The following is a 22573-nucleotide window of genomic DNA, read 5'->3' on the forward strand; positions in this document are numbered from 1 at the left end:
TAATGCTCACAACCTGAGTCATGGGAGGCTGGGGGGGCTAGAGCAGGAGACCAGATCGCTAACTGGAAAGCAATGTCCAAAATTCCCAGCTTGACAATAAACACTCTCTTTCCAACTGTTAATTTTCATTAAGACTGGAATGCCACAGAAATCCTGGACCACCAAAATATGCAGCTGAATTACCAAAGCCTTTAGTCTTTTGAGGATTGAACAGAGGCGCCTGGATTCTTTATCAGTACCTGGAAGGGAGCCACCTCCACAGAGCCACACTTTTAGGCTAGTAGGAGCAATAGAGGTGTTTGTGGTTACCTTTCAAGGGGGCACTTTCTTCTTTATGTGGGCATGCAGCACCCCTTGGGTTCTGCCACCTGGCAGCCAGACCTTAGGCAGGACAACCTGTTGGCGTTTCCGCTCCTTGCCATTTTTGTTCCCTTCCTCCTGTTTTTTTCTATTTATTTGTTTTTCAGGTTTTTAATTAATTACTTTTCTCTCTTCTGTTTTTGTTGCCCCCACCTATTCATTGTATCTGTCTGAATACTATGACTTTTATACCAGGTCTGCACATCACCACCACACCGGAGGGCCTTCCTTGGGAATCCTCCTGCTGCCTACTGAGAATAAACGCAACGTGTGATCAGGAGCAGAGCTAGCAGGACTTACTTTATCCTGGCTGTTGAGCTCCTGGTATGGAATGTGTGCAGGCAGGTAGGTGTGGAGGAGAGCGCAGAAGGCCAGCCCATCGCTCCAGCTGCTGCTGAAGTTGGTAATGTCTATGTTCTGTGGGAGGAAACAACAAAAACCATTACTGAGTGGTGCTAATGTCAGGCAATGACCACAGAGTGAACAGCCCTTGTCGTCAGTGAAGCAGGACAAGCCAGCATCAACACAGATACAGAAGAACACGAGGGTTATCGTAGCTAGAAAGAAATTCTCTGATTTCTGAAACAACTACATTTTGCCCAGCTGAGTGCTGCATGGCGCGCCAGGTAAGCTGCAAAGACTTTCTTGTAGCCATCCTTGTCTTCAGCAGATGTGCAGCTGGGGCAGACTACAGGTTCTTGGCTCAAGATGGAGTGCTGTATGTTGGAACCCTAAAGTGACATGGAAAGCTAGTAGGGGTTGCACTGTGGAACTCTCTGGGTTGCCTCTGGCCTGCAGGCTGCACCTTGCCTAAGCTTCTTGAACTGTCCCTTCTTGGGAAATTGCCAGTCTCCATTCACTACAGAAACATCATGTTACTTTTTCCTTTCATCCCTCCGTTCTATATCAGTACTGGGCAGATAAGGAATCTAGGAGGCTGGTTTCAAACATCTGGGCGGAGCTTTGTTAAGAGTTAAGCTGGTCTCACGTCTGATCCCAAACAAGTGAAGTATCTACTATGCTTTCCAGAAGGGGAGAAATGCTTTGTGCAGAATGGCTGGGGTTTTGATCCCTGCCCTGTCAGGGGGAAGGATTTTTTTCAGGCCTATTTGTATTACATGGTGACTAACAGGCTGGCTGCATCCCATGCACCCCCTCGTGGCCAGGGTCATGCTATAGGCAGCCTGTCTCAGTTTCCCCTCTTGGACTGTTCAAATAAACTTCACTTCAGGCTTTTTCTTGGTCAAAAAATATTGCTCCTTGGGAACTGGGTTTATTAATATAAAATAAATTGTAACTAAAACTCAGCTCCCCAAAACAAAGTCCATTCAGAAAGCCACACAGGCCAAGGTTTCTCTTCCTTCCCCCAGGTCATTTGCAGTCCCTCGCCTGCTTGATCAGGGTCTCTTCAAGACCTGCCTACCTTGAAAGCATTCCTCATTCTCTGCGGAGTCTGCCACAGCTTCCTGAGCTTTCCCCCTTCATTGCAGCTTCCTGCTGCTCTTTATAGGGCAGTCACCCCAATGTCTTCCAAGCGTGGCTCAGTCTAACAGGGTTGGCTAGCTCCAGCCCTTACCAGGTGAGCCATCCTGTGATAGCGAGCTTGTTGCAAAGGCTCAGACACAATTTCTCCAACATGTAAAACAAAAGTCACCAATACTGAAAATCATTATTTTGTAATCAATTAAAAGTTGCCTTGTAGCAGAGGAGATGGATTTGATGAACAGTGAGTTGGGACAGCTGGTAATTTGATCACACCACCTTCCTGGCCATATATACCTAACACCTGCTTTAGTAAGGATGCGTGATTAACTGCTAAAAGTCAGTTTAGTGTGGTAGCATAAAGGGCCATCAACTGATGAAATGCCAAGCTAGTTCTTAAGCCCTAAATAAATAACATACTTGTTCATTTAGCACAAGAGCGCACCAACTTGGCAACACTATGCTGCACTGGCAACTCTCCACGAGCCGGGCAGATGCAGTTAATTTACATACACATTTACAAGAATGCTTGCTTGTATCTTTGTATTCTGCACATAGGGAGCATCTCCATCTCAGGGTCACAGAGTACTTTACAAAGGTGAGTACAATATTACCTCCTGTCAACAGGCAGGGAAACTGAGCTATGGAATTTAAGTGACTTATCCAAGGGCACACAGACACACAGCACAGGTCTCCTAACTCTCCTTTTCATGATCTAACCTAGTTCTTACTGCAAGAGACCAGTCTCCCTATGACACTAGTCAGCAAAATAAATATGATGACATTCCCACTAACGCTAAGCTACACCAAGAGCAAAACAAGATCCTTGTGAAATGTAAAAAACTGATGCAGAGACCTTTAGGCCTCAACTTGTTTCATAGACTAATAGTTTCCAAGCCCAGAAGGGACCATCTAATCTGACCTCCTATATAACACAGGTCATAGAACATCCCAAAAACAATTCCTAGGGCAGATCTTTTAGAAAAATATCCAGATTCCAGATCCAAACACCAGATTCCTACTCTTGGTAGCAATGGTGGGATCGCTAGTGTAAACAAGATGCCAGTGGCTGCTGTCACATTAATAACCACATCAGCTATACCTTCTCTGAATAGGTCTAGAGGACCTATTGATTGAGAAGCCAGTGACGTGTGTGCACTTGCACACCTACCATTTCTAGTGCCAGTGGAGCTGCACCGATAGTAGCAGTGATGAGGAAATTGATGAGAAAAAAGTCTAACACATACACAGCTTTATTCACTGAGGTGCGTCCTCCTTCCTAGATGATGTGACTGGCAGATGGGATGCTCTTATCCCCTGGTAGTGTAACCTAAAAGAAGGTGGCACAGTGCAAGGAGACTGAGCCCAACTGTCCTACTAGTGGAAACTGGAGGCTTTTCAGCTGCGTGTTGGCTGGGCTCAAGCTCCAAGCAGCCTGTGGTTGATGGGTATAGATTATAGGGATTATAGAAACAGACAGGAACCTTTTAAAAGAAACAAACCAAATAAGAGCTCTAAAATGCAACGAGTTTTAGCAGACACAGGCTATGCTAGGCTGGAGCAGGGCTGGGGAGCAAAGATGCTCCGCAAGGCCTTTTTCTCAGGCATAATTGCAATTGAACACGTTTATGGCTTAGGACAGAGCATGAGAGCAGGGTGACCTTTCTGAACCTCTTGGTGCCACTGCTGTAGCCACACTGCCTGCTAAAGAACTCTCTTATCTATGCTTTGCTCTTGTAGTCCTAAAACGACAACAAAAAACAAAACAGTGACTGCCTGTTGAAATTGTAACGATGCTGGTGAAAAGATAGTAACAGCTCTGGATGTTCATTGCAGGGCATGAGATACTTCCAGTATACTAAAGCACCATCTTGAACACCCTGTCTCTCGCATTGCAGCAGGCGTACAATTCTCATCGACCATTCTAATCAAAAGAGCCTTCCACTGGTGCTCTACAGAACCGTGACACACAGGTTCTATGACACTTAATAGTCTTTATTTAACTGTTTTTCAGCCACATCCAAGATACACAAAAAGACAGGGCTCCCAATAATTCTATCATGCTGAAGAGGACATGCACACAGTCAGACCCACCGATGCAGACATGAAATCTTTTAGTATAAGCTCTTCACTTATGGTGTTTCACTTATTATCACACGTGGAATCTGTGCTTGCCTGTCCAGTTGCTGGATGAGTGTTCATGATTCGGTGATTAATACATTTAACAAAATAAGATTGTAGCTGAAAAGTACAATATACTGCACTTTAAAAATACCTATACTTTTATTAATAAGATGGCTTCTGATTGGCTGAAGCAATTCTAGATTAGCTCAGTAATCCAACCAGAATGCAGGTCACCAGTTGCACAAGGAGTTAACACTGCACTGCGCCAACAGCCACATGATATAATGAGTAATGGACATCAGTCAATTGAGATAACAGAAATAAAGACCTAGGAGTTGAACATTGTACAAAATCAATGTCTGTCTCCTGTTTTCAAAATAAACATCTTGGCTTTGCCTGAGCATTAAAGTAGCAGCAGGAGACCATTATCTTGTAACAATGTTCTGTTCCTAGACTCCAAATCTTAATGACGAGAGAGTGAGTTAATTGTGTTAAGGAGTTGGGTGAGATTGGATTACACTGCTTTCCTGCAGCTTTCAGAGAAACAAGTTGTATGTTATCCACCAACTTACCCTGAGGGAGCGATTTACTGCTCAAGTCACTGAACCCTGGTTGCTTTCAGACTCACTCAGACGTGCAGACCACTTGCACCATCAAGTACATTGTCACTGATTTATAAAGTTGTTTTATAGAAGTGATAGAGGGTGGAAATAATGTTTTTCTCATCCCAAAAGTCAAGGAAGTGGGCACAAGCAAGCTCTGCAACTCTCAAGGTTAGCTTTTCCCCCCACTCTCTGGCAATAGGACCGGATAGAGAGACAAGTCATACTTTAATACCCATCTGCATACAGCAACTTGGGCCTCGATTGCAAGATTACAGTCTTCCAAGACAAATGGTGGAAGCCCTATTGCTTGAGAAAGGTAAAACTAGATTGGACAATATAGTAGTAAATGTACTGTAGGAAACAATCCTGTATTGGCCAGGCAATAGACAAGGTGACCTGGCAGGTATTTTCCACCTCTAACTTCTATGATGCTATGAGGACCATGCCTGGACATGTTCCTTTAAAGTTTAGGTGCTACTGTCCCCTTTGCATATTGAAACGGATTGGAAACTAAATCCATTAGTGCAGGGTGTATCACTTATCAACAACATTTCTAGCACTGAATAAAAGTCAGCTCAAGACAGATCTGCAACAAACTTTCTTCTAGGGATCAGTGTGTATGAAATGAAAAGAGACTGGTTGAAATATTCCATTCCTGTATCTGGTTTAGATTTTGCCAACAGAAATACCATCTGAGAAGCCACTGAGAGCTGGATCTCTGCCTTCTGATCCAGCAGCTGGACTTCCTTCCTGGATGGTTGGGAAACCCCAAAGCCAGTGTCCAAAATCCCACTCGCAGCCATGCAGGATTGGGATATGGACCTGGTGTATGGGATAATGCTTTGGACAAAAATGGAGTGGAATGGTGCGATTTTGCTTTTCTGGAAGGGTTTTGAATGTGAAATCAGAAGAGACCCCAAGGGCAGAAATATGCAGAGATCTGACCTTCCAATTTTTTTGATGTTCCAAGCTATAAAAACAGCTGTGCAGTGGATGGGGAGGGCAGACGAGGGGAAGCTGGTCAGCTGGGAGTCTCTCGAAAAGCAGATATTCCCACATCACCCACCAAAGCAGAAAACGTACTCCTTGATCTCCCCCCCAAGCACGCTGAGAGGATCTAGCATGTTACCCCCATATCTTCCTGACTCTGCTTCTGACAGATGTTCAATACCAGAGAGGAGACACTAGTGGGAAAGACAAATATCTCCAACATCGACCTTAATCTTTCCTGGCAAAGCCTGGAGTGATGTCAGGGAGCTCAGAAAATGTCAGGGAGTACAAGGGGAGGGAACGACATTCCTTCTACCACCACCATGTGGACTACTGTTCTAACCAAGCAGTGGGAAAAGGAGAATCCCCTTTGCAATCAGCCTCTGATGCATCTTTTCAGGTGAGGAAAAAAAAAACCCTCTGAAACCAATATGAGGATCACAGCCAGCAAGGAAGGCAGAGGCTTGCCTGAACGAGACTTGCCATTCAAAAGCTAACAACAACCTATTTTTGCTGATCTGCTCGGACAAACTTATTGCTCAAGTTGCACTGAATATAGGAGTGAAAAGTCCAGTGCTGGGGAAAGATGCCAGTGCAAAGCTCTGGGATTTCATGAAGTTCCAACACAGGGCCCCATGAAGGGAGGTCAGACTAAAGGTAAGTGACACTTCCTAGGTCTCAGACCTCAAGCCCAGGCCCAGGATGGGAAGCAGCAGACAATCAGGAACATTAGGTTAGCTATTAGGAAAAACTTCCAACAATAAGGATACTAATTAAGCGCTGGAGTAGGCTTCCAAGGGAGATTGTAGAATCACATCATTGGAAGTTTTTAAAAACAGGTTGTACAAACACCAGTCAGGCATTCTACATTCATTCCTCCATGGAGAATCACCGGTTCTGGTGCAGTCAGACAAAAGTAAAGAATTTATGGATTGGCCACCTTGGAAATTATTCAATTCTACTGATTACTTTGGCAGTAAAATCAGTTCCACCCTTCCACCACACCTCTCGCTGCTATTCAACCACAGACCATGAGTGTGGGGGAGAGTTTTTCCATTTACATGGAGATGAATATAGAATGATTTCACGTTGTATATTTAGTTCCCATTTGCTTTGTGATCAAACCACAGAGATGTTCAAGTTAATTAGGGAAACTCTGTCAATTTTGGTCACAAATCACCCACCTGACTTAGTAGAGGGTGTATTAATAAATTAACGGTCCCTACTTAGAAAAACGTATCCAGAAGTTAAATACAACACAATTCACTCTCAAAGAACATCGCCCCTCTAAGGCATACAGCTTCAGTACAGGAAGCACCTGCAGCATATCATGGGAGTGGAAAACAGATCAGAGGTCTGAGGACATTGCAGATCAAGACCTGTACACTGATCAAATGTGATGCATCACCCAAGCTGCTTGACGTTTAATCCCCTTCTCATCTGAGGTCATGGTGGCTTAAGGCTCCAAGTCCTTTCATAGTGTCATGGTCATGTAAATTGTGAAGGAAAGGGTCAGAACTGCAGAGAACTGAGAGACCGGACTTTGTTAGTTAATTTAAATGTAATTTATCAAGAACACCCAGTCTCTCTCATATAATAATCACCTCTACTGCCCTCTCCTAAATTCTGGCACCTGCCATTTTAACAGATAATGCATTTCGTTTCCCAAGAAAATCCTGTCCCTTTCTCCCTTCACTCAGACACAGACAAGAGCAGGAAATACCCTTCCGTAGACCAGGAGAACAGAAGAATGGCTATATTGGGTCAGACTAATGGTCCATTTAGTCCAGTAATCTTGTTTTCCAACAATGGACAGTGCCAAACGCTTCAAAGGGAATGAACAGAACAGGGCATCAAATGATCCATCCGCTATCATCCAGTCCCAGCTTCTGGCAGTCAGAGGTTTAAGGACACCCAGAGCATGGGTTTGCATCCCTGACTATCTTAGCTAATAGCCACCTGATGGACCTATTTTCCATGAACTTCTCTAGTTCTTGTCTGAACCCAGTTATACTTTTGGCCTACACAATATCCCTTGGCAATGAGTCCTGCAGGTTGCTTATGCATTGCATGAAGTACTTCCTTTTATTTTGTTTTAAACCTTCTGCTTATTAATTTCATTGGGTGACCCCTGGTTCTCATGTTATGTGAAGGGGTAAATAACACTTCCTTCTTCACGTTCCCCACACCATTCATGATTTTATAGACCCCTATCATATCCCCCCTTAGCCATCTTTTTTCCAAGCTGAACAGTCCCAGTCTTTTTAATCTCTCCTCATTGGAAGCTGTTCCATATCCTTAATCATTTTTGTTGCATTCTCTGTACTTTTTCCATTTCTAATAAATCTTTTTTTGAGATGGGGTGACCAGAACTGCACACAGTATTCAAGGTGTGGGTGTACCATGGATTTACATAGTGGCATTAGGATAGTTACTGTCTTATTATCTATCCCTTTCCTAATGGTTTCTAACATTCTGTTTGTTTTTTTAACTGCCACTGCACATTGAGTGGATGTTTTCAGAGAACTCTCCACATGACTCCAAGTGGTAACAGCTATTTTAGATGCCATCATTTTGTATGTATAGCTGGGATTATGTTTTCCAGTGGGCATTACTTTGCATTTATCAACACTGATTTTCATCTGCCATTTTGTTGCCCAATCAGCCAGTTTTGTGAGATCCATTTGTAACTCTGCACACTCTGCTTTGGATTTAACTATCTATTATATCTGTAGCAGCAGCCTGACTGGTGCTGAGATACCTAGTCTGGTGGAAAATATACTAAAAAGCTTCCAGTCTTAAACTCAGAAGAGCCTGTGGCTCTTGGCAACTCATTCACCTCTGAATAGTTGGGTTACAAATTTGATGGTCTCCATTAGTTCCTAGTAGACTTTTGTCAGCAACACAAAACCTCACACAAGTTTGAACAACTAGAAATCTCTTCTCACAAGAGGCCCTGGTGTGGAATAATATAGGATGACGTAGGACCAGGTCATGAAGGAGGATGCATTGCCAGAGCTCTATGGGGCGCTCAAAGTGGGAAGGACAAACAGGTGGGGAGAACCATCAGGTCAGAACTGAATTGCAGTGGCAGTTATGGGGAGGAATTTTGCTAGTTCATGGTCACAATATGCCTAGCTCTTATTTGTATCCTAATGTCTCTCTCTACTTTGCCCTCAGCATGTCTCACTTTTACAAGTAGTAAAAGTCACCAAAAACCAAGCAAAGTTGAAAAGAAAAGAAGCTTCGGGTGCCGTTATTTAGAAAACAATTTTTAAATATCTATAATCTATTATATTAATGGTGGACCAAATCCTAAGAAGTGCTGAGCACCTGCAACTCCTAGAGCTCAGCCCCTTCTCAGGCTGTGGCCCTTTCCTTATAGAGAGAGTGCTATTAAAACTGTGATAGCAGGTGCACAAGGAAATCTGCCTGATCCACCTTAATGAAAACAAATTCTTGTTTTACATTGCCCCATCTGATGTCAGCGCATCTCCAACTCCAGATCTTCAGTGCAAAGTCACAGAAAAAAATCGGGTGCTTCTGATGGCAGCCTGCAGACATTATAATACTGACCTAAACAGTTTTGTCAAAGCAGATGACAGGCTGTATTACAGCAATGACTCGGAGTCATAATTCCTTCTAAAACATGGGATAATAAATTATAGACACATACACATGTGGAATTGGACCATGCCTTTGAGGGAGAAAGTCTGCAATGAGTTATTCTTTCCCTTCCCCCTTACCATACAAAACGCCCTGCTGCCAATCACAAGCCAGTGATCTGAATGGCTACAATGTGAAGGTGCCAAGGCAGTATCAGATATAAACTAACACACATACAACAGAACTAGCTAAAATAAATACACAGAATAAACCAAAGGGAACTGTCCGTTTTTAATAGCAGCCCCATCTCACCAGCCAATCCTTCCCTTCCTCCTTATCAGCTGCCCAAGAGGTCCACGTCTCCTGCCTGTAGTGAAAGTCTATGAAATCTTTAGCACCCTGTGTTTTCAGATGGTTATATTTAGAAAGATGCCTGAAAAGGAACCAAAGATTTGCACATTTGAACTTTGCCCCTTCTCCTATAAGATATGAGCACAGTGCTTTGAAAGGCTGCCCTCAGGAGATATCTCAACCTGCCCCATGTTACTGACGGTGCCATGAAATTGCAAATTTAATTTGAATTTATTAGATCATTATGGGAGGGGGATGGGTTAGCAGGCTTCAGCCAAAGAGGCTCCATCAAGAGAAATGTGCAGGCTCTGAACTTTGGTTAGACAAGTATCTAAATATTAACATTCTCTGAGCAGCAAAACCAGCAAATGGGTTCCTCTTGCTCCTTCTCACCCAACCTCTTGAGCATAGACGACACTGCAGACTGGAGTGTTTCGTCCAGGGCCAGCATGACACAAGCTGCCAGGAACAGTGTTTATGTCCATGTAAACACTCACCAAAGGGGGGAATGCCTAAAATTAAAGGTCACCAGGATTCTTTTGTAATTACGTAGTGCACCCACAGGATTTAGCGCCAATTCCACCCATCTGTTTTCAAAGGGCAGCTGAGAGTCTCAAATTATTTGCAAATCGGATTTAGCAGAATCCATTACAGGGAAACAAGATGCAATTACCTTACCATACCTCATTCTGAAGGTGAAAAAATACATTCAAACCTCGGATTAAATATAAAAATCCAGAGTAACTTGAGGAACAGCAATACTGTTCATTGTATAGAGATTAAGTGTTCAGTTCACACTAGGGAGGAAGCTAAAAGCCCTTCTACCCTTGTCTCCTTCAGGCTGTATAAATATCTTCTCTAGGACCACAATCATACCAGAACATTACATTTGAATGGTTCAGTACACTAAAGACTTCTTCAACCCTATACAGAAACTATCCCTGGCTTCCCTATTTCTGGTGCCTCTGCCAGGAGCCTCATGTTACTGCTGATTATATTGTATGTTACAACATAGCTCAGATAATACAACATAGCACATGTAAAAGGTTGTTAATTTATCTGATTTATACACGGTAGCATGACAAAGGTTCAATGACAGCTCTGGAAAGTGTGCTTCATTTATCGCTCTCCTGGATGGATTAAAGAAACCCTCATCTCTCACCATACACATTCTGGGCTCCTTTTGCTACTTGCTGCCCAAAGACATTACCCAGTGATTGCCCGTTACCACTTGCAGCAGTAAGCATGAAGTAACGGGCATTTTGAAATACAGGCATTAGATTTAAAGTATGTTAGTGACTGTTGTCTTTGGCTAACTCACTCTGTCCTAGTGAATCAGATGCCTACTGTGGTCGTGCAGGGCAGGAGAGTGCAGAGGAAAGGGGATGCTTATTGTGCTCATTTGCATACACTACCCAGAAAGCTTTGTCAGCTCCCAGCTACTTTACAGCATCGCTATGGTCGAAGTTCAGAAAATACACCCAAATGTTGTGCGTTTTCAGTTCTCTTTGTTACCTCTCCAATAGGGTCAGATTGGAAAGAATAAAGGTAGTGGTACTCTTCCAAGTGCTGTCCACAGAATAAGCTCGAACTACGTGAGTTGCCTGAGAGACACCACTGACAGTAGACTGTGAAGCCATTCAGAATGTGACCATGTGGGCTCTCTGAGCTGCTCTAAGCTCTTGGAGGTTGGCCCGTCCTTGGTGCAGTTTGAATATGTCCGAGAGCTCTGCCAGACAGTGTGGCCTTGGCTCCTTCTTGATAATAACACAGTGGCAGCTCTGCTGTAGTCAAGCTTGAGATAGTAATAACAAGTAACAGTTTCTCCAAAATGGCACCAAATTGCAGAGAACTGTGATCCTCCCCCTCCTTCATGCAAAATGAATGCAATAGTTAACAATACTGATATTTAAATCATCATCACTGGGCATCCGACTTAACCCTTCTGTGAGATGAATGGGGCATTTCACACCTCAGGCCCACTGTTCCAGGCTCTCTGCAGAATCACATAGACATCTCTGTATTGTACACTTGGTTCAGATTTTTCAGGTTGTCTCTGAAACCACAACAGCCAGAGAATTGCCTTTTTTTTTTTTTTTTTTTTTTTTTTTTTTTTTTTTTAAATAAAAGCTGTGATTCTGGAGGTTAGTCCTGCTTTGAGCAGGGGGTTGGACTAGATATCTCCTGCGGTCCCTTCCAACTCTAATATTCTGTGATTCTATGGAGAACAAGAAAGCTGCTTCAGAGAGGTGCCAGGACAGTGGATGGGCATACACTGGCTGTTTCTGAGCCACTCTCTCCTAAGGTGTGCTTCTCGTTTTAAACTCAAATTCCTTTACATTGACATACCCATTGCTAAATATCACTTACATCACTGGTACAGAATTATGGAAACAAAGTCCCACCAAAGGTTAGTTAAAATCAGTCTGATACTACTTTTTGTACATAATGCTCATTTATGGTCTTTGTCCTTCACTGTGCTCTCCACCCACATCTTAGCCAATGGGGGGAGGGGAGAACCAGGGGAAGAAAGAGGTGTTCAGAGAAAGACCTTCCCTGTGTAAACACAGTGTGCCAAACAGAGTTGATATAAGCAGCTGTGGCTCCCACAGCCCTCTCTGGGCCAAATCAGGAGTGAGGTAATGGTGATGGAGGTTAGGTTGGTGAGCAAGACTAATGTAAGTTACACGCGGAGGGTCAGAAGAGGTGGTGTAGCAGGGTTGGGAGCCAATCAATCCTCCCCCCTTTGTTTAATTCTACAGCTCTCTGGTGAATTACTGTTCCTGCTATACTTCCTCTGGCCGTCCCTCAGCATGAATTACGCTCTCTTTGCTCACCCACTGAATGCCAAGTCAGTGCCAGTTACACAACTTTAGCACTTCTATGCAGCTTCTGAACAGCTCACGCATATCACTGTTCAATCTGACCCCTTTTGTTTTTAAACCAAAGAAAAGAAACAGACTGGGCTGTGTTCCCATGGCTGTACTAGTGAAGCTGCACCAACAAAGGTCTGGGCACCACACAGATACTTGGTGGGGATGGAAAGGAGGGGGGACTGGCTCTCCTCCGTAGCCATGACAGTGACACAGCTACTTCCTGCCGGGGGGAAGGTGCAGAATTCCTAATCAGAATGCTTTGCTCCCATGATTATCAATTGAGCCCTGTACATAGACATACAAATTAGCTCCAAATTTCAGAATTGGGGGGAGGAGGGGTAACCTGCAGGCCCCTGGAAGACTCCGACAGTGAAGGATGGAGACAAAGGGAGGAGAGGGTCCAATAGCTACAGATACCAGCTCAGAGGATTGGTGCAACAGGCAGAAGAGCTGAGCTCACTCCCAGTTTAAGGTCATGGTTTGGAGCTGTCCCAGCTGATGCTAATTGATTCAGTGTTTTCACTGACTGTCATTGCTTCTAGGACTTTGGGATGGCTAAAAGGTAAATGCTACTTTTAAAATTAGCCAGCATGATAGAAAGCAGAGTAAAACAGAGCTGCATGGGCGTTGATTTCAATTAAAAGACTTGTATTTGTTTACAGGATAAAGCCCTTGTGTGAATGAAGACAAACTCTAGCTCAGCACATTTAGCAGCATCAGACAAGCATAGAATCATAGAATCATAGAATATTAGAGTTGGAAGGGACCTCAGGTCATCTAGTTTAGACACCTCTGCTATATCATCCCAACCAGGGCTTTGTCAGACATGGAGATTCCACATTTAACCCATTCCATGCTTCACCACCCTCCTAGTAAAAAACTTTTTCCTAATGTCCAACCTAGACCTCCCTCCCTGCAACTCTCTAAGCTGGAGTAGCCCTGGGAAGACTTCAGGGTTTGTTTAGAACAAACATGGGCCCCTCATGGGGGCTCATGTCAGCAATTGTTCTACAGTTTGGCTGCTGCACTTACAAACAGTACAAAAATTCCAAAGATGACCCCTACTTTAGAGAGACTCCAGCTGTGCAACTGGTCATATGGAGAAACCTCATGTGCAGATTCATCCCCAAATATTCTTCTTTAGAAGGGGAAGGTTTTCACCCTGGAAAAAACGTGGTGTGAAAGGGAATGACACTGAAACCACGGAGTATGGAATTATCAAGTAATATGTCAACTTTTTACTTGTATCAAAGGTCTCAAAGCACTTTTCAAACATTACTGAGCCTCACAGGTCCCCACTCCCTCACAAGGTGGGTCACTATTAGCTGCAGAAACTGAGGCATGGATACATTAAGTAACATAACCAAGGCCACAGAGACAGTCAGTGGCAGAGTTGGGAGTAGACCCCCCTGACCTCCTAATTCTCAGTCCTGCTTTAACCACAGGATGAGTCTTTCTCTTCAGACTCATCACTGACACTTGCAAAAGAATCCCTTAAACTTCTGCATGCGGAGGAAAAGGTTCTGTGGGGCCACCACACACATGTGAAACTTTTGCTGCAGGAGTCGGAGAAGCAGAAAAATAACCTGAGGTTTAATTCACTCCTCAGTCAGCGACATCACAAAGCAGTGTCTCCAAACAGATTTTATACCTGTATAACAATTTAGGTTAAAAAAAGAAATCTAGCCCTAAGTGAAATAATTATCTCAGTACAACGCCTAGTGGGGCTGTAGCTATACCAATATAGCTTATCCCCCTTCTTGTATGGGAATAGCTGTACTAGTATAAAGCACCTCTATAAGCAGTGGGAGGGGTGTACAGCTTTAACTCTACTGGGAGGGTTAAAGTGGTATATCAGTGTTTGTAGACAAGACCTTAAAAAGGAAGCTTTTTGTTCATCAGCAGTCTTTGAAGAGACAATCGGGCCAGCACCCCCTAATCTCAGGTTGCCACATCCAGGTTGTGGCAGGAGAGAGCAGCTCTCACTTCTTCCCAGCCCAGGGACTTGGCTTGAGCCCTTCGTATAGAAAATGGACTAGCATCTGAGATTAAATCTACTTGGTTTTTGTTTTCCACAATTTCCACATTAGCTAAGAGTTGTTTTGCTGGTGAGCTTTAGTACACAGGATCACAGTGCTACGGGAATCTAGACCTTTTCGAAAGTGCCTGTAAACAGTCTGCAATAAAGATAGGATTTACTTCCTCTTATCTCTGTAGAGGGCACATTTCCAAAGGTGGCCTGTAAACCTGCACATCCACTTCTTTGTGTTACTGCCAGATTATAGAATGCCTCTGCTTAACTAGTTCTAATGATTAATTATGTATTTAGTCAGGGGATTTGGTAATGCTTCTCTGATAGAGAGGTGTCAATACAATGCAGAGGTTTATCAAAAAGACTTCATGCCCCTTACTGACAGAAAAAGATAAAAGTAAAAAAAGAAAAGAATCAATATTTCATTCAAAACAGTGTGGGTATGAGTGCTTCTGGGAAGTCAGAATGCAATAGGTTCTGGGGCTCTGTCTTGAACTGGGACAGAACATAGCTTTGTGGGGATTTCCATGGCCACCAAAGAGATTTCTCAAGACTTTACCATTGAGGTTTTGTTACATTAGTGCTGGAGAAAAGTGTTGGATTGGTCAGTCTGGTGAGCAAAGTCCTATACTAGGCACAAAACAGGGACAGGAAGGTCAGTGTGTCTCAGCCCTGATTTGGAGGATTGATTCAGTCCTTCTTTGGCCTCTCTGACGAGACTGCCAGCTTGGGTGCCAGCTAGTGTCATTCATGATGGGGGGAGTTTTGATGCAGGTAACCGTTCAATAGAACATGGTCAGAGACAAGACATGGACAAAGTAATACCAATGCAAAGTGGATTGGAGAAAGGTTTAGACAATTATGTGACTAATAAGAAAAGCAGTACTCATGATAAAAATTTACAAAGGGATGACAGCCCTCCTGCTTCAGGACACAAACCACTAACTTCCTGGGCCGGGGGTTAGGAAGAAATTTTCACCATTATGGGCATGTTAGTATATAACAGACTATTAAGATGTGTGCACGGGGAGGTTGGACCTCTCTGTAAAGCATATGGAGCTGGCCACTTTCAGAATACTGGACTAGGATGGGCCACATGTGACCCTATCTTACAATTCCATGGTTCTAATAGGCCACGAACTCATTTCATATACTATCGGTCAGCACTACTGCCCAGGAGGGGATTTGAATTGGGAACCAAAACGCTCCATATCCCACTGATAAGCCATTGAGTCAACCAGTCCTCTGTTACAATACTTTCTTGATAAATGGCAAATACTGGCATAGGCTCAGGCTTTACTGATCTCCCTGAACTTTTGCATCCTTATTTGATGTATGTTGCATCTTACAATCCTGAATCACTGGCTTCTTCTTGCATGTTCTGAAATAGGGGCTTTTACGCTGCCGGTGGGCAGAGCACTGAACAGATGCATATAATACTGTGAAAAGTAAACTGAAATGTAATCTACTTCAAATTTCTGTCTCTCACTCTAAGCTGGAGTAGCCCTGGGAAGACTTCAGGGTTTGTTTAGAAAGCAAGCTGAGATACTATGCATGGAAGGCACTATTATAAATAAGCATTGAATAGTAGATTGTCACTGAAGCACTCCGTGTTGAAGTCTTCTTCACAACAGCACTTACTGGAGCTGAAGGTGAGTTCAACCCAAACAGAAAGAAAGAAATTTCCATCCAGTATAAAGACTGGTATCAGATTTCTAGAAGAAACCTGTTTTGGGTGGGAGAGGGGTTCATCTCCGGCATGTATCAGGCAAACATCATTCTGGGGGTGTACTAACAAGAATGCCATATGTAAGAGACAGGAGGTAATTGGTCTGCTCTGTTCAGGTCTAGTGAGGCCGCAGCTGGAATACTGGGTTCAGTATTGGGCACCACACTAAGCAAGATGCGGACAAACTGGAGAGAATCCAGAGGAAAGCAACAAAATTATTAAAAGGTTCAGAAAACCATCTTTCAGGAAAGATTAAAAAACGGGCCATGTTTAGTCTTGAGAAAAGAAGACCGAGGGGGGCATTGATAACAGTCTTCAAATATGTTAAGGGCTGTTACAGAGAAGGTGGCGATCACTTGTTCTCCACATCCACTGGACAAGCAATAATTGGCTTACAGAAGATTTAGCTCAGATATTAAGATAAACTTTCCAACTATTAGGAAAGTTAAGCACTGGAACAGGTTACCAGGAGGCTTTTAAGAACCAGTTAGTCAAATACTTCTCAGGATGGTGATATACATGGCCCTGCCTAGCGCAGGGGGATGGACTAGGTGACTTCTTGAGGTCCCTTCTAGCCCTACATTTCTATGATTCTATGTTCCATATACCCAACCCCTTCTCAAGTTATAGCTCTGAGATGATTTCTGTCTTAATCACAATGCAGCCTCAAGAGAGATTCTCCAGAACTTTGAGACAAGCATGCTGGGAACTAGAGTGAGCTGGCTTTTCATGCTTGGCTAATTTAGACTAAACAAGTGGAAGACAATACAACAGTCAGAGTGTTGTCCCATAAACAGCTCCTACGAACACCAAACGATACTTTCTGAAAGGTGCATAATGCTTCTGGGATTCTTATTACCTACTTCATGGTCAAATGACTCTGTAAGCCAAGGGAAGGGAAGCCAATCATTCTGATCTAGCTTTGCTTAGAACTGTAAGAACACTTTATAAGGAAAGGGATCCAAAGAGCCTGTGCCTGACCCAATACATTTCCCTCGCAAAAGTGATCTGCTTGTCCAGCCATACTGAAATCCCAATGAGCATACAATGTTGGTAGCTTCTGTGTGCTGTTCAGTCTGACTGGAGAAGCGGTGCTCATTCTGAGGCCAATATATGAATACCTGGGACCCCACGTAGTCCCTCACACTGGTACCACTGCTGCTGGGAATGACTGGGCCCCTGGTGAAGGTGCCCTCTGCCACTAACCATCACCACATAGGTTGAGATTTTCATGGTCAGGGAGCAGATGTAATGTAATGTAAAGGCTTAGACGTGCAGACAGGGAGCTTATGTCAGACAAAGATTTTAGAACATTCAGAGTTTATAGTTCTAATTGTTATCTCAAGGGTGCCTGTTTCAGGGTGTCCTGGTTCCCAACCTTTGGCCCTTCATTCAGGAAGGAATCTCAAGGAAGTTGCAAGGATGAGGCCATGATAAAGATATTGGCTTTACAAGAAGAGTTCTTATGGAACCCATTATAAGTTTGTTGGAAAGAGACCAAGAGCTACTGTCCTGCTACTCTGCGGATAATGGATTCAGTTTCATAACACTCTCTTCTTGCTGATCTCTCCCACCCAGGATAGCTGTTTAGTGGCTGGAAATAAGAATGGGAAAACCAAGCAGTTCTTTTAAGCAATCGGTATTCATTAACTTGGTACCATTTACATTGTTACTATACAGAGTGCTTATTCTATCTGACTGGTGAAACTAATATACCCATACTAGGGAGGAGGTTTGTGGCAGAAGTAATATTGCGTCATTTTTAATGACCCAGGGATAAGTGCCTCTTCATGTCCTATGTTCTCACAATACAACTCTGGTCGGTAATAGGTTTAATCTGGAGAGATTTGGCCCTTTGACAGATGGTCTCCACAGAGAGTAAACAGAACTGGAGCACTTAAATAACACCACAGCCACTAATGATATGATTATGGAGGGTGATAATGCAACAAAAAGGACACTCAGCAGCTGCAGGGAGTTAAGACTCAGGGGAACAGAACCTATTATTCCATAACTAGAAAGAGGCACCCAAGTTTTGACTTCCTGTTATTGCTATGATGCATCATTTTTTTAAAACACATGTAAAAGTCCAGAACAACAGAAAAAACTGTTGACAGAAATAGATTTCTCCCAGCCATCATTTACGGTCTAGAGGATTTGAGGTAATTGGATTTTAGAGCCACATAAGCAGTTATCACCTCACATCACAGATCATGATGTCAACAAGCAAGGAGAGCTAGGAGGTGTGTGTGCACACATGCATGGTGAGAGGTCATATGAGAGTGCCTGGGGTTCATGTAAGAGATATGACATTTTGAAGGGGGTGTGTGTGCCTGAAACTGACATTAATTTTAAAAGTATATTTCAGTTGCAGAAGGATGCCTTGACAAAAGCCCCTGACCCTACTTCCTTCCACACCATATTTTCATCACATAAGCTTTAGTTCAACATCATTCTGTTTTGTTGTTGAGATTAACACTTGCCTCTTCCCTCTCTCCCCCTCAAACCCCCCCCCCCAAAAAAACTCCAACAACCCTGCAACAGAGGAATAACTATTTGAAACCATTGCCCCAAATGTCAGATAACCAGTGCTTAATTTGTGCCATGGATTGCCAGAGCTGAGCCCGCGCACCTCCAGGCTTGGCAGTTTATAGCCCCAGCACGTCTGAGCTTGCAGCATCAGTTATGAATGTAAAAAAATTGCTTGAGCCCTGGTACCTAATTACTTGAGCCCCGGCAACTCTTTCATTACAAATTAAGCACTGCAGATAGTATCCAGGACAAGGAACTGTAGAATCACGTAGGCAGGGAAAGGACTTGTTATGCCACCTCACTTGGGTCAATGTAGAATTGCTTGCTATTGGGCATTTATTCATGTTTCATACAGTCTAGTTTTAAATGTCCCTAGCATAATAGATCTCATTGTCAGGTGTTTTTTTTTTCCTGGTTATCAAACCTAATTTTCCTTTTTATTTCATTTTATCACTCATAATTGCATGTCTCTAAATAATTTCTCTTCTTTAGTGTTTATCCTCTTTGAATATCAGATCGCTGCTTAGATACCAAAGTGATATCTACCTCAGAAACACCATAGACAGATCAGAGACAGATAGTTTTTTATGCTCCCATCAGTCATTGCTTAGCTAAGATATAAACTCTTGCAATCCTTCTTTATAAATCAAACCCTCCAGGCCACTAATCATTTCTGTTACTCTTCCCGCAACTTCCTCCAGTGCCTCTCTCCCCCCATGAATATTGACATTTCCTCCTGTGGAAAGTGCTAGAGATCAAAGCAAGGGGAATGTTCTCATTGGTTAGCACAGGGAGAGTAGGGAGTACATTTCTACCAATAGAACAATAGGTGTTATCCTCTCCAGATTAAAACATTTTTAAAAAGATGAGGGTTTTATTCATAGGTCCCTGGGACTCATCCCCAGTCACTCTCCTAACCACTTGATCCAGCTTTCACTGGGGGATCTGGGGCATGGGTGATAGCTGCAACTGGTCTACATCATGAATATCAGCACTCCTAATCCAGTTTGCTCAAATTGTTTGATCAAATCTCATCGCCCCCTTTAATTTAAACAAGAAGGATTCCCCCTTCCCCAACCCCAGTAACTCAAACCAGGAATTGTCCAGACACACAGAGTTAAAAAGACAGCGTGCTCAAGCTCAGCTATTGAAAATGGAGTGGGGCAATCAGGTGGGAGGCTTCCTATTCTGTCATTCCTCTTAGCAGTCAGTTGACTGATGGGGTTTGAGGTGGGCTGCTTTCAGTCCTTCCTGGATGGAGGTTAGTAGGGCCTGCAATCCTGGGCCTCATGGCAGGGGAAACATGGTAGGAAGTCACCATGACCAAGTAGATTGGGGTTTGTTCATGTTTATCCCTGACTGATGATGTGAACTGAGACGCAAGCACCATGTGAAGGGAAAGCACAAAGTGGCCATGCATATTAACATGGCTCTGCACAAAAGCCTTCTTCATTGCATCACCCCCCACCGCAGGCAGCAGCCGAGGCAGGAGGGAGAAAGGCGTTCTCCAACCCACTCCCGTTCTTCATACTTGGGAATCTTAAAGGCTCCACATGGAGCTTAATATCAGTAGGGCCATGGGAGGCCAGGACTCATGGGGAAGCAAAGTTTAAGAAGCCTCAGAGAATGCACTGTACAGGGAAATTAGGAGTGAGACTGATGAAGACAGCCAAAAGTAACTGTCTCTAAATAGAGCAGTGGGAGGAAGGAGAGAGCGAAGTGAGGAAAGGAGAGGAGAGAAATTCTCACAATACACCAATTTGCTCCTCTCGATTCTCTTTGTTCCCCTTTAAGAGCTTGTCCTGAAAACTTTCCCTCTGGGCGATAAACCCACTGGCAGCCTCCCGATCAGAGCTCCTCTTGGAGCACATACAGGCAGTCTAACTGCCCTTTCTAAAAGCTACCTCAGGCAAATGACTTTGTTTCAGCAAAGGCAGTAACAGAAAGAGGGCCGTGGAGATAACAAGGCCAAAAAATGACAAACAGCTCCCTTTGAAACTCCATCTGGGCAGCCAGGTCAGTAGCGGGATCACTCCAGTGTCCGTAAATAAACCAAAGGCTTTCACTGTCTTCTGAACCACAAATGCTTTTCCTCCAGAGACTAATTCCACAAGGAACAACAACAAATAGATCCAGACTGCCCCGCATGCTTCGTGTGTGGCCTGCTATCCAATACACATATTTTAACCCCACTACTTGGGGTCAGGGTAGAAAAACAGGACTTTTCCTCTTCTTTTCTTGTAGCACAGGAGTTCTTGTCTCTCTTGGTACTGGGCTGGTATCTGTAGAGTCTGAGTTGGTCCACATGCTGGCAAAGGCATGTTATTGCCTCTAAAAGCACCAGCATTATTCCGATGTAGGAGTAACAGGGTGACGTTAAGAAAATATTGGCTGACAATCTGGGAAAGCTTCTAGCAGCGAGCTCCAGTTTGGGCTGTGTCATAAAACAGTACTGAAGAATGCTCGTAAAATGTGGATGCCTGAGTATCTGCAGCTGCTGCCGTGTTTTGGACTCTTCAGCAGCCATGTGGGGAAGCTATGACATCACAGTCACATCAACTCTGTTGTATGGAAGTGAAATGTGGGTGCTGAAGGGCACCAGATTGACAGTTTTCATTCTCATAGTCTTCATCAGCTGCTCCATATCAAGTGGCAAGACAAAGTCAGGAATGAGGCTATTTCAAAGTCAAATTGAACAATCACCTCCATCAGTGCTGCTTTGGTTTCAGCAACTTTCTTGGTATGGACATACCATTAGAATGGAAGGCCAACAAATGGCTGTCAATCACATGGGCATCAAAATTTTGGTGGCATGACATTTCTAGTGATGAACATAAACTGAATATACAGCTGGACCACTACCTTATGCACCTTGCTAGAGATTGATGAAGTGGTGCTCGATTTACAAGAAGGCCGCATCCCTTTGGGATCTGCAATGATGAAGATGATGTTGGAGTTAATCTAGTTCCGAAAGACTGGGAAGAGCGCCCCAAGAGAAATGGTGGAAGGCCATCACATGTGACATTTAAAAAAAAAGATTGGACAACATCGTAGAGCACAATCCTGCACCAGCTGAGAGAGATGGGTTTGTTGACCTAATAGGTCTTTTCCAAGCCTAACTTTTATTTCATATAGCATTTGCTGAAGATTGGATGGAAAAGCCAAACTCCGATACGTAGAGATTTTCAGGAGGCCAGAGGGCAATATAGTACAGCTATACTTACAGTCCTGCATAGAACATGCAGCTATATAGGAAGGCAGCATGGCATATTGGATTGAGGATAGGATCAGGAACCTGAAAAACCTGAATTCTAATCCTGGCTCTGCTACTCTTGACGCACGTCCTTTGGTCAATCACTCAGTTTTTCTGCTTCAGTTTGGCCCCTGCAAAATGAGAGCAGTAATAACTTACCTATTTCACAAGGAGGATGGGCAAATGAATCAGTTAACATAAGTAGCTGAAGATAGGACGAATCAGTTAATGTAAGTAGCCAGGTGAATGTGCCAGCAATATCATACAACTGTGAAACTGTCTCCAAATCAATTTGTTTCAAAGGGAAAAGCTACTGTCTTTCTTCTAAGGTGCTGGGTCTGGCAGCTAACGCTTCATAAAGGAGCTAGTTGTGGAGAGAAAAAAAACATTTGTTTATCTAAAATACATTTTTTGGTTTTTTTTGTTCCAGGGCATGGATCATTTGGCAATAAATTATCTTGTCTTCTACCCTAAGTAGCAAACGATATTATTCTTAAGAAAGAAAAGTGTCAGCATTATGGAGTAGAGGGTCTCTCTCACACAGCGTACAGACAACAATTCATCTTGTTCTAAACACCTACTACAGCCCAAAAGTTCAGCTGGAAGCACAGCCCAAGATCTGGCTTGTCTCTG

General features: G+C 43.5%; 1 protein-coding gene across 5 annotated transcripts in view; it reads right to left on the reverse strand.

The window, feature by feature from the left end:
• The window catches only part of SPECC1 (sperm antigen with calponin homology and coiled-coil domains 1), a 145854-nt gene that overhangs the window by 9079 nt on the left and 114202 nt on the right, over positions 1-22573 (reverse strand). For 3 of the 5 annotated variants that reach the window (XM_067565864.1, XM_067565865.1, XM_067565867.1), the window contains one exon: positions 661-777. The exons of 1 other annotated variant lie outside the window; for it this stretch is intronic. In XM_067565864.1, coding sequence (XP_067421965.1) covers positions 661-777 — 117 coding nt within the window. Of the gene's footprint in view, positions 1-660; positions 778-21716; positions 22072-22573 lie in introns of those variants that run through there. One more of the 5 variants, XM_067565868.1, reaches the window with a different exon arrangement.

Source organism: Emydura macquarii, unplaced genomic scaffold (assembly GCF_026122565.2).
Source record: "Emydura macquarii macquarii isolate MOO-44397 ecotype Brisbane River unplaced genomic scaffold, CSIRO-AGI_Emac_v2 contig_2699, whole genome shotgun sequence".
NCBI classification, from domain to species: Eukaryota; Metazoa; Chordata; order Testudines; family Chelidae; genus Emydura; species Emydura macquarii.